General features: G+C 53.0%; 1 protein-coding gene across 3 annotated transcripts; it reads left to right on the top strand.

Moving 5' to 3' along the window:
* The first annotated feature begins 922 nt into the window (after positions 1 to 922).
* On the top strand, positions 923 to 8261 carry LOC119110348 (CTP synthase 1-A). Of its 3 annotated transcripts, none has more exons than XM_037234129.1 (2): positions 923 to 961; positions 5991 to 8261. In XM_037234129.1, the coding sequence occupies exon 2, from the start codon at positions 6028 to 6030 to the stop codon at positions 8011 to 8013; it is 1986 nt and encodes a 661-aa protein (XP_037090024.1). In that variant the 5' UTR covers positions 923 to 961; positions 5991 to 6027; the 3' UTR covers positions 8014 to 8261. The 3 variants fall into 3 exon arrangements, with proteins under 3 accessions (XP_037090024.1, XP_037090025.1, XP_037090023.1); XM_037234130.1 differs by having other exon boundaries at positions 948 to 961; positions 5988 to 8261; XM_037234128.1 differs by lacking the exon at positions 923 to 961 and adding an exon at positions 4418 to 4482.
* The last annotated feature ends 2443 nt before the right edge of the window (positions 8262 to 10704 follow it).

The following is a 10704-nucleotide window of genomic DNA, read 5'->3' on the forward strand; positions in this document are numbered from 1 at the left end:
TTCGAGGAGGTCCTAGGAGCGGCTGGAGCCGGGGTCGACGATTAAGGGCACGATGGGAGGGCCTTAGGGCACGAAGGGCCGGCCTTAGCTCTTATTCAGAGGCCCCGGTCCGCAGGAACGGACCCTCAAATGCCCACCAGAAGGCCTTTGCGCCGATCGGGATCCACCTAAGCAGATGAGTGTCCGCATGTCGGCCAGACACCAACAGCACCATACGGTCCGCTTCTCGTCGGTGTGGGCCTGGGACACATTTCCCAAGCAGGGGCAAAGGCCGGGTCGGTGATTGACATTAGTCACCCCTGTGTCTGTCGGATGCCCAAGGGCCTAAAGAGACCTTATGACCACAGTGCCAACAGGGGGTCCTGTATCGGCAATGGGCCCCGATTCGGCCACGGGTGGTGCTCGATGAGGCCCGAATAGGGCCCGAAGGGCTTTCGGGACCAACGATCGGGTCCAGTCCGAGGACTAAGGGCCTTAGGCGCGTGCAGCCCAGCTGTGCAGACTGGCGCTGGTGCTCACGCTTGTCGCCCTCGCGGTTGCTCGTGGCAGACTGGCGGACAGCATGGGAAAAAGTAACGGGGATGGAGCTGGGCTTATGGTGTTTCCTGCTGCAAACGCCACGTCCGAGCTTCCGGACCCCTAATCACAGGTCCCGAGGGGACCTTCAGGCTTGAACCCAAGGGGGCATGTGCCCTCTGTGCCCCCCCCCCCCCCCCCCACCTCGCTCTGCTTGCGCTACTGCAGAAAAGTGCGGCGCTGGCCAGAATCACTTTCCTCAGAACTTCCTCTCAGAATAAATCACGAAGGGATTTCAAAGATGATTTGGCAGCATACAAATATCATAGTTGGTAGCGTGGCGATTTTGATTGTCATGCGACATTGCAATGCAAGTTAATCTCAGGCATTGCTTCGTTCCAGAACGCGACGTTAGTCGGCGGGGCCACGTGGGTCTGGGTTATTGGTGAGCTGTGGGTGATTATGGACGGGCTCATAGCGTGTGAAAGGAATGGGAAATCATTTTTTCAACTGGCTTTCTTCTGGCTCTGCCCCACTCTGAGATTAAGCCAAAATTAGAAGGGTATGAGTTAGCGATATGCAGTCAGGTTCCCTGTGGACCTGGGGGTCCTCAAATCCCCCTTTCAGTTCAGTCTTTATTTGTCACTGAAGAGGCCTTGCTAAAATTAGTGATAGATGGCAGGGCTGTGGCACCCCTACTAATGCTCTCCAAGTCTTATGTCTTTGGCTGGAATACTGTTAGCTATTGCTACACCGAGCTGGGGCAGTTCCTATGTATGTAATGCTAATTCATACCTTTCTTTTATGTGCACGGATGCAGTGTTCTTTGATAATGAAATCAGTATCGAGGCTCATACAGGTGGAGAGAACATGAGCCTCAGGTGGAAAGCTGAGGTGTGATGTAAAGGCTTGTTTATTTCAATCCACCTGGGTCTGGTCATGGTCAACTCCAGAACTTATGTTCACTCAATCAGCTTTTTTTTACTTTGGTACCTGTATGGCCAGCAGAGGGAAGAGCTACACTGGCTACAGGGTTTGTGTACTGTCGTACTGGGGAAATGCTGTGAGGCATCAGCTGACATTGTGACATCACTTAAAATGGTTTTGCATTGATGGGGTTTTTTTGGGCTCACTGAAGCCCATAAGGCATTTGCTGGTTATATGATGTCACTGGTATTCAACTGGGTATATGATGTCACTGGTCGTGAGGTTTTAGGGCTCTTTCGGGTCAAATGAATGTTGTAAGGCATCACCTGACGATATGCCGTCACCGTTATTTGATTAAACATCAGGCCCAACAGGCCTCGTTCCATCTTTACCTTTTGTGTCTGTCTGTTGCAAGCATTTTTGTGCCCAATAAAGGTTTGACCGAATCACCTGAATGTGTGCTGTCACTAATTATCACTTGTACGAGTGCACTTAGGCCCCACGGCCACGGTGTGTCATGTTCCGTGAAGTATCATCAGAGATAGCGTGACATCACTGTTATTCGACTAATTATTGGTCGCAGCAGGCCGTGCTTCATTTTCACCTTCGTACCTGTCTACTGCAAGCATTGGCATGCTGAATGAAAGTTACCAAACCGCCTGGGTGTGTGACATCACTGGTCATGAGTTTCATCGGTGTTTTTGGGCCCACTGAAGACCACATGGTATCAGCTAAGGACATCACTGCTATATGACTGATTGTGTGACATCAATGGTCGTGGGTTTTCACGGGCTCTTTCGGACCGGCTGAATGCCGTAAGGCATCAGCTGACGATATGACGTCACGGATATTTGGCTGAACATCAGGCAGCAGGCCATGCTTCATCTATACCTTTCATACCTGTCTGCTGCAAGTATTGGCGTGCTGAAGGTAGGCTCTGCCAAATGACCTGTGTGTGTGCAACGTCACTAGTCATGAGATTTTTTATGGATTTTTGGGGTCAACTGAGGGCCATAAAGCATAAGCTAATGATATGACGTCACTGGCATTCAACTGTATGTGATGTCACTGGTCATGAGATTGGATGGCCTCTTTTTGGCCAACGAAGGGTCATACGGCATTTACTAACGATGTGACGTCACTGGTGTTCGAATAAACTTCAGGCGCGACAGGCCATGCTCCACCTTTACCTTTGGTACCTGTCTTTTGCAAGGATTGGCATGCTGAAGGAAGGCTCTGCCAAATTACCTCGGATTGTAATGTCACTGACCATGAATTTTTATAGTATGTTTTGAACCCGTTATAGGGCATACCACATCAGCTCACCATATGACGTCACTGGTGTTCGACTAGACATCATGCGTAACAGGCCATGTTCTATCTGTACCTTTCATACCCGTCTACTGCAAGCATTCGCGTGCTATAGCAAGGCGATGCTAAACCATCTGAGTGTGTGACGTCACCGGTCATGAGTTTATACAGGTGCACTTGGGCCGCCCAATGTGACAAAGCATCATATCCCGTGAAGTATTGCGGGATGATATGACGTCACTGGTATTCCACTCAACATCAAGCGCAATGTTCCATGTAACATATTTACCTTTCATACCTGTCGTTTACAAGCATTGGCGTGCTGAATGGAAGACTCTGTCGAATCTCCTGAGTGTGTAACGTCACTGGTTAAGAGTTCTTATGGGCTTTTTCAACCCGCTATATGGTATAATGCATAAGCTGACGATAGGACGTCACTGGTATTTGACTTAACCTCGGCGCAACAGGCCATGTTCCATCTTTACTTGGCTACTGCAAGCATTCACGTGCTATATGAAGGCTTTGCCGATTCACCTGAGTATTCACCCACACTCGGGAGACTCGACAGAGCCTTAATTCAGCACGTCAATACTTGTAATGGACAGGTACGAAAGGTAAAGATAGAACATGGCCTGTTGCGCCTGATGTTAGGTCGGACACCAGTGACGTCATATCGTCAGCTGATGCGTTGTGCCGTATAGGGGCTTGAAATGAGCCCGCAAAAACTCTTGACCAGTGACGTTACACACTCAGGAGACTCGACAGAGCCTTCATTCAGCACGCCAATACTTGCAATAGACAGGTATGAAAGGTAAAGACGGAACATGGCCTGTTGCGCATGATGTCTAGTTGAAACCCAGTGACATCATATCGTCAGCTGATGTCTTGTAGCCTATGGTGGTTTCAAAAGAGTGTACAAATTAATGGTCAGTGACGTTACACACTCAGGTAATTCGGCAGAGCCTTCCTTCATCACGGCAATGCTTGCAGTGGACAAGCACCAAAGGTAAAGGTGGAACATGGCCTGTCGCGCCTGAAGTTTATTCGAATACCAGTGACGTCACATCGTGAGTTAATGCCGTATGACCTTTCATCGGCCCAAAAGAGGCCGTAAAATCTCATGACCAGTGACATCACGCACAGTCGAATGCCAGTGACGTCACATCGTTAGCTGATGCTTTATGGTCTTCTGTTGGCCGCAAAAAATCCGCCAATTCTTTCAGTAGACATGTACGAAAGGTATAGCTGGAGCATGGCCTGTTGCCTGATGTTCAGCGGAATACCAGTGACGTCATATCGCCAGCTGATGCCGTACGGCATTTCGTCGGTCCTAAAGGGCCCGTGAAAACCCACGACTATTGACGTCTTACAATCAGTCGTATAGCAGTGACGTCGTTAACTGACACTTTGTGGCCTTCAGTGGGCCTAAAAGCCCCGGCAAAACTCATGACCAGCGACGTCACACACTCAGGTGGTTCGGCAGCCTTCATCCAGCACGCCAATGCTTACAGTAGACAGGTACAAAGGTGAAAATGAAGCACGGCCTGTTGCGCCCAGTATTTATTCGAATACCAGTGACGTCACCCTATCCGGTGATACGTCGCGGACCATAACACACCGTGGCCGTGGGGCGTAAGTGCACTCGTATGAAGGGATGATTAGTGACGTCACACATTGAGTTGATTCGGTGAAACCTTTATACGGCACGCAAATGCTTGCAGCAGACAGGTACGAAAAGTAAAGATGGAACGAGGCCGGTCGCGCCTGATGTTTAATCGAATACCATTTACGACATATCGTCAGCTGATGCCTTACGGCATTCAGTGGACCCAAAAGAGCCTTAAAAACTCACCACCAGTAACGTCACATACCCAGCCGAATACCAGTGACATCATATCACTTGCAAAAGCCTTATGGCCTTCAGTCGGCCCAAAGGAGCCCCGATCCCGATCGATGCAAAACCATTTGCAGTGACATCGCAATGTCAGCTGATGCCTCACAGCATTTCCCCAGTACGACAGTACTCGAAACCCTGCAACCAGCGTAGCTCTTCCCTCCGTCGGCCGCACAGGTACCAAAGTAAAAAATTACCACTCACCCTGGGTTTTGTTACATTCAAGGTTCAAAGGGACAGGCCAGGATGAGGGCTCTATCTCTGTGGAATGTGGTAGTATTTTCATGGGTTTTGCATTCAGAGAGGGAAAGACCATAAGGTTATTATGTTTAGAAAATGTACTGCAATGAGCCTTATAAGTATGCCTCTAAGCTGCTTAATGAGCCTTGTATGGAAAACAGTGGTATGAAGCACTACTGTCTTACCTGATAAATTATCCATGGTAGCTTGTTTTTGTTTATTTGGTGCCCTGGATGTGAAGTAACTTTGTTGGTTTAATCGTGATGACAGACAGATATTTGAATGGAAAGCTCACGATATAACATAGCTCTTGTAAAATAGGCATCACACAGCAAGGTACAAGGGAAGTGTCAAACACATGAAAGTCATGGGGCAGAGAATGAACACTGATATTTTTATACCAAATTCAGCAATAAAATTTTTTGATTTTGCCTGTGGGCATTTTTGCATGAATGAAGCTTATGTGTTTATATGAATGTGACAGTTACGACCCTCAAGCATGGTAGCATTAGACATGGTAATTGTATTTTACACTCACATGTCTCAATACCTCACAGCAAGGTGTTATTTCATGCATAGATGCCAGGTAGCATTTTACTGTAGTTTTTCTCAGGTGTAGATGTGGTAAAGGTGTCTGCCTATTTGGGTGTGTTGAATTTGGAGCATGGAGAGCAAGTTTTTTGTAACTGGCCATCATGAATAGTTCATTTGGTAGCTGGCCTCATTGCTATTTTGTTGTAAAAACTCTTGGTGCGTGTTGGTGCCAAACTCTGGAATATCAGGCAACTTGTGACAAATAACACAGCCTGCCATAAACAAACAATGTGGTTGGTGACCTATGTGTGTGTAGGTACATTCATATACACACAAATGTAATTCATGATGTTTGACAAGGTATAGTTCAATAATGTAGCCTGGTAGCCATTTAGAATGCATTGTTTGTTCTTAAATTGTTTATGAAGTCATTGGTGAAGATGCTACAGTATGGTACTGAATGCTTGGTGGCTGTAATATGTTTTCTTATGGACATGTACCAAGTTTAGTCACAAATACATCACAGTACTGCTCCTCTCATGTCCTGATAGTTTTTCCCTCCCAGCAGAACTGCAGAGTTCCGTTCTGCGTCCAAGCCCGTCATCATGAAGTACATCCTCGTGACGGGCGGCGTCATCAGCGGCATTGGCAAGGGCGTCATTGCCAGCTCGATCGGCGCCATCCTGAAGGGCGTCGGCTTCCGCGTCACCTCCATCAAGATCGACCCTTACATCAACATTGACGCAGGCACGTTCTCGCCGTACGAGCACGGCGAGGTGTTCGTGCTGGACGACGGCGGCGAGGTGGACCTCGACCTGGGCAACTACGAGCGTTTCCTGGACGTGACGCTGCACAAGGACAACAACATCACCACCGGCAAGATCTACCAGCAGGTGATCAACCACGAGCGCGAGGGCCAGTACCTGGGCAAGACGGTGCAGGTGATTCCGCACATCACCGACGCCATCATGAACTGGGTGGAGCGCGTTGCGCGCCGGCCCGTTGACCCCGAAGGCCTCGAGCCCGAGATTTGCATCATCGAGCTGGGCGGCACGATCGGCGACATCGAGGGCATGCCGTTCGTGGAGGCGTTCCGGCAGTTCCAGTTCCGCGTGGGTCGCGGCAACTTCTGCTGCGCGCACGTGTCGCTGGTGCCGCAGCCGTCCTCCACCGGCGAGCAGAAGACGAAGCCGACGCAGGCGTCGGTGCGCGAGCTGCGCGGCCTCGGTCTGTACGCCGATCTGATCGTGTGCCGCAGCGAGAAGCCGATTGGGGCCGAGGTGAAGCTCAAGCTCTCCAACTTTTGCCACGTTGCGCCGCACCAGGTGATCTGCTTGCACGACGTCAAGTCGCTGTACCGGGTGCCGGTGATGCTGACGGAGGAGCGGTGCCTGGACGTGCTGCAGGAGTGCCTGCACCTGCGCCTGCCGGCCGGCGTGCGGCCGCGCCGCTGCATGGCCGGCTGGCGCGACCTGGCTGAGCGCGCCACGCACGTGCGCCGCACCGTCACCATCGCGCTGGTGGGCAAGTACACCTCGCTGCAGGACTCGTACGCCAGCGTGATTAAGGCGCTGCAGCATGCGGCGCTGCTCGCCAGCCGCCAGCTCGACCTGCAGTTCGTCCAGTCTGAACACCTCGAGGAGGCATGCAAGCTGAGCGACCCGGTGCGCTACCACGAGGCGTGGCGCCACCTCTGTCGCGCCGACGGCCTGCTCGTGCCCGGCGGCTTCGGCCACCGCGGCGTCGAGGGCAAGGTGATGGCTATCCAGTGGGCTCGCGTCAACGCCAAGCCTTTCCTGGGCGTTTGTCTGGGCATGCAGGCGGCCGTGATCGAATACGCGCGCCACGTGGCCGGCCTGCCGGACGCGCAGTCGACCGAGTTCGTCAAGGACGCAACCACGCCGCTGATCATCGACATGCCCGAGCACAACCCGGGTCAGATGGGCGGCACGATGCGGCTGGGCCGGCGCGCCACCACGTTCCGCGGGCAGCCGTCGGTGCTGCAGCAGCTGTATGGTGGCGCCACGCGCGTGGACGAGCGCCACCGCCACCGCTACGAGGTCAATCCGCGCTACGTGCCGCTGCTGGAGCAACACGGTCTCCACTTTGTCGGCCAGGCCGAGGACAAGGAGGCGACGCGCATGGAAATTGTCGAGCTGCCCAAGCACCCGTACTTCGTAGGCGTGCAGTTCCACCCGGAGTACCTGACGCGGCCGACGCGGCCGTCGCCGCCCTACCTGGGCCTCGTGCTGGCCGCGTGCGGCAAGCTGACGAGCTACCTGAGCAAGGGGCGCCGGCTGTCGCCGCGCTACCGGCGCGAGAGCACGGGCGACACGTCCTCGGACGAGGAGCTGGCCGAGCTGGGCCAGGCCGTGGCCGGCTGCATGGCGCCGCTTACGGAAGCCAGTGGCAAGACGCCTGAGGTGGCGCGTGACGCCGCTGCCACCGCCGCCGGTGGTGAGGGGTCGCACGGCGTCACACCGCCCGCACCGGCCGTGTCGGGCGCTGAGGAGGAGGAGGCGGTTGGGGCGGCCGGCGCGGAGAAGGCGGAGGACAAGTCGGAGGACGGCGGCAACGCACCGGCCGTCTAACGTTCGCGTTGAGGCTTGAGCGTGGGCAGAGGCGCGGCTGTGGATTGATTAGAGTTTTCTGGACGCTGTGTTGGTAAAGAACGGCCGGCGGCGCTCGTGTGCCACCCGCACACCCCCTCCCTCTCCCCGCCCCCTCCTCTGCACCGGTCTGACAGCGGCGACGAGACAGTGGTGGCGAGAGTCTCACTGCGCTAGACGGGCACTGCCACTGGACGCGTGGCCGCCCCTCGGACGGCGTCATAGGTGGCGCTGCTTTTTGTGGCGGGCGGGCTGGGCTGTGAGACGCGACTGGCGCATGGCTCGTCCGTGGAGGGGCATAGTGGAGTGTGTGGTAACTGTCTGGCGGGCGCGCTCAGGAACGGCACGAGCTAGTGAGCGCTGCTGAGCTCGCTGGCTCAGTCGGGTGCAGCGAGCTAATTCCGACCTACCTGTTGACCTCCGACCGATCTCCTGCTCAAACAATTGTTTAGTATGCAGTCAGTCATATTCGTTTGATACTGTTGTCTTCAGTCAGAACCGCTAGCATTGAGCGAGTCATCAGATTTGACTGTTGTGTTCAGGATTTCCCCTTAAGTGTAGTGGTGAGCTGTGAGTAATGAAATGTCTCCAAGCTTCGGGATGGACTGATATTACGAGAAAATGGATGTGAATGGGTTAAAACTGATTGGCCAAGGTTGGATACGCTGGCGTACCTTGTGTTTCAGTTGTTGAATGCACTGCTTCTCGTGACTAGCACGAGCCTATGGCGCGTTGGTGTAGGGCGTATGCTGCAACACCTGTCTGCTTCAATGTTCCTACGGTGGCATTATTTCCCTCCTGCTGTCCGCAAGTGATATTCGTTTTTGCTCATTGGGACATGGCCATAGGATCAATTGCGAAAAGTGAAAATAATAATTGGCGCTTTCGTTTCATGTTGTTTGGTGTTGGAGTATGCCCCGACGGCGTACGTGACCAGAGCGCCAGTATCACGTGCAGACGGAAACGCCACTTAACCGCCGGTCAATGCCGCGACAGACCGCAAGGTGTTCAGAGTTTTTGTTGAGCTGCTGTGCAAAAGGCGGCTCTGTTCCGACAACAGGTCATAATGTGGGAATGTCGTGGAGTGTGAGCCAGGCATGGCGGGAGGGCCGTGCCACGACCGATCAGGAGGGCGCCCGTCCTGCGCTGTAGACTGTTAGGTGGTCAGGTCTGATACCACAGCAGCAGTCAGTGTTGACGGGTATGGTCATGCTGCGGTGAGACGGGGCTCACGATTATATATATATATATATATATATATATATATATATATATATATATATATATATATATATATATATATAGACTGGGCTGCTAACGCCGCGTACTGAGCAGTCCGTCGCCATCGTTGGCGCATCGTGCTCTCCATTCGTCGTAGCACGGGCCGGTCACGCCGTGCGTGCTAAAAAGGCACCGATTGCTGCGCGTCCTCGAAACCACAGATGAAAGAATGGGAGTCGTGGGGGAATCATTCTCATGTGACTAAAAGATTTGAGAAAGTTGCCCTCTGCCGGCTACGGCTTGGACGCGCAGCCACCTGCGCAGCGTACTTTTTACCTATCGGGCGAGAGCATGCCACGGCGTGAGGGGTGCGGCGACCGCTTGAGTGTTGCCTGACCTCATGTCCTCACCATGCCACGGATCGTCTGCGTTACTTCATTGCAGCGCCCACTTACCAGCCTCTGCATCAGGCGGGACTCGTGTTGTGACGTTATTGTTCCACTTGTCTTGGCCCGCAAGACTTACGATTGCAGCCGTCCAGCCGCATAGGTAATGACACAGGGATCAGGGCACATAGCAGGGGTGTGAATTTTTGTACTTTTTGGGGGGATCGAACCCTGGGCCAGACAAACTCCTCCCATTTTTACGCACCGGATTAAGCCCACTTTATTTTGCTCAAACGCAATAGAGTTTGTGATGGTGTTGGACATAGTGCATAGTAACGGTTAAATGACACTGTATTGACCAAAGGGCATGAAATTGCCAGTTTTCGAGATAGCGCGAAATGTCCGCGCAGTCGAAGCGCCCCATCAACACAAAATACCACCAACGACATTCCAGATGAGAGTGGGGGAGGGAGCCAGAGCCAGCTTAACAAAGTCTCCTCTCCCGCCGCTACTCTCAGCGAAGGAGGAGGTCGCCGTCAGCAAGTCGCCGGCGCGGCTTTTCGAAAAGCAGACTGCAGAGCATCTAGCAGCGGAGCTCGCATGTCCGGTGGCGGTTGCGTCCCGGTACGTTTTTTTTTTTTTAAATAACCTCAGCGCGACGAAAGTGCACGTTTTTTATAACACCACCTACCTGGCGTGAGGCCGGCGGAGCGCCTTCAAGCATCGTTCAAAGGTTTGTGACACTTTTGCGAAAAGTGGAGCTGACAATCTTTTTTACCGTGCATGCATCTCTTTGGCTTTGGCTTCGTGTGCGGTGTATCTCTGAGCTACTGTCATCTCCCCATTTTCAACATTTATCTCAATGCGCGATGGGATGGGAAGGGTGTCATTTTTAATACAAATACTGTGAACCACGTGAAGGATATGGACGCACTAATATGGTAGCATCTGTCATTCGGCGACAGTTTCAAATGTTGCGCGGTGTTTGTATTCAACAGAGCGGCGCGCGCGCGACTTTCAGCGGCGGTTGCTGCTCGGGCGGCTGTCGGCGGTTGCGGGTGGCCTC

This window comes from Pollicipes pollicipes, unplaced genomic scaffold (assembly GCF_011947565.3).
Source record: "Pollicipes pollicipes isolate AB1234 unplaced genomic scaffold, Ppol_2.1 Scaffold_7231;HRSCAF=8579_pilon_pilon_pilon, whole genome shotgun sequence".
NCBI classification, from domain to species: domain Eukaryota; kingdom Metazoa; phylum Arthropoda; class Thecostraca; order Pollicipedomorpha; family Pollicipedidae; genus Pollicipes; species Pollicipes pollicipes.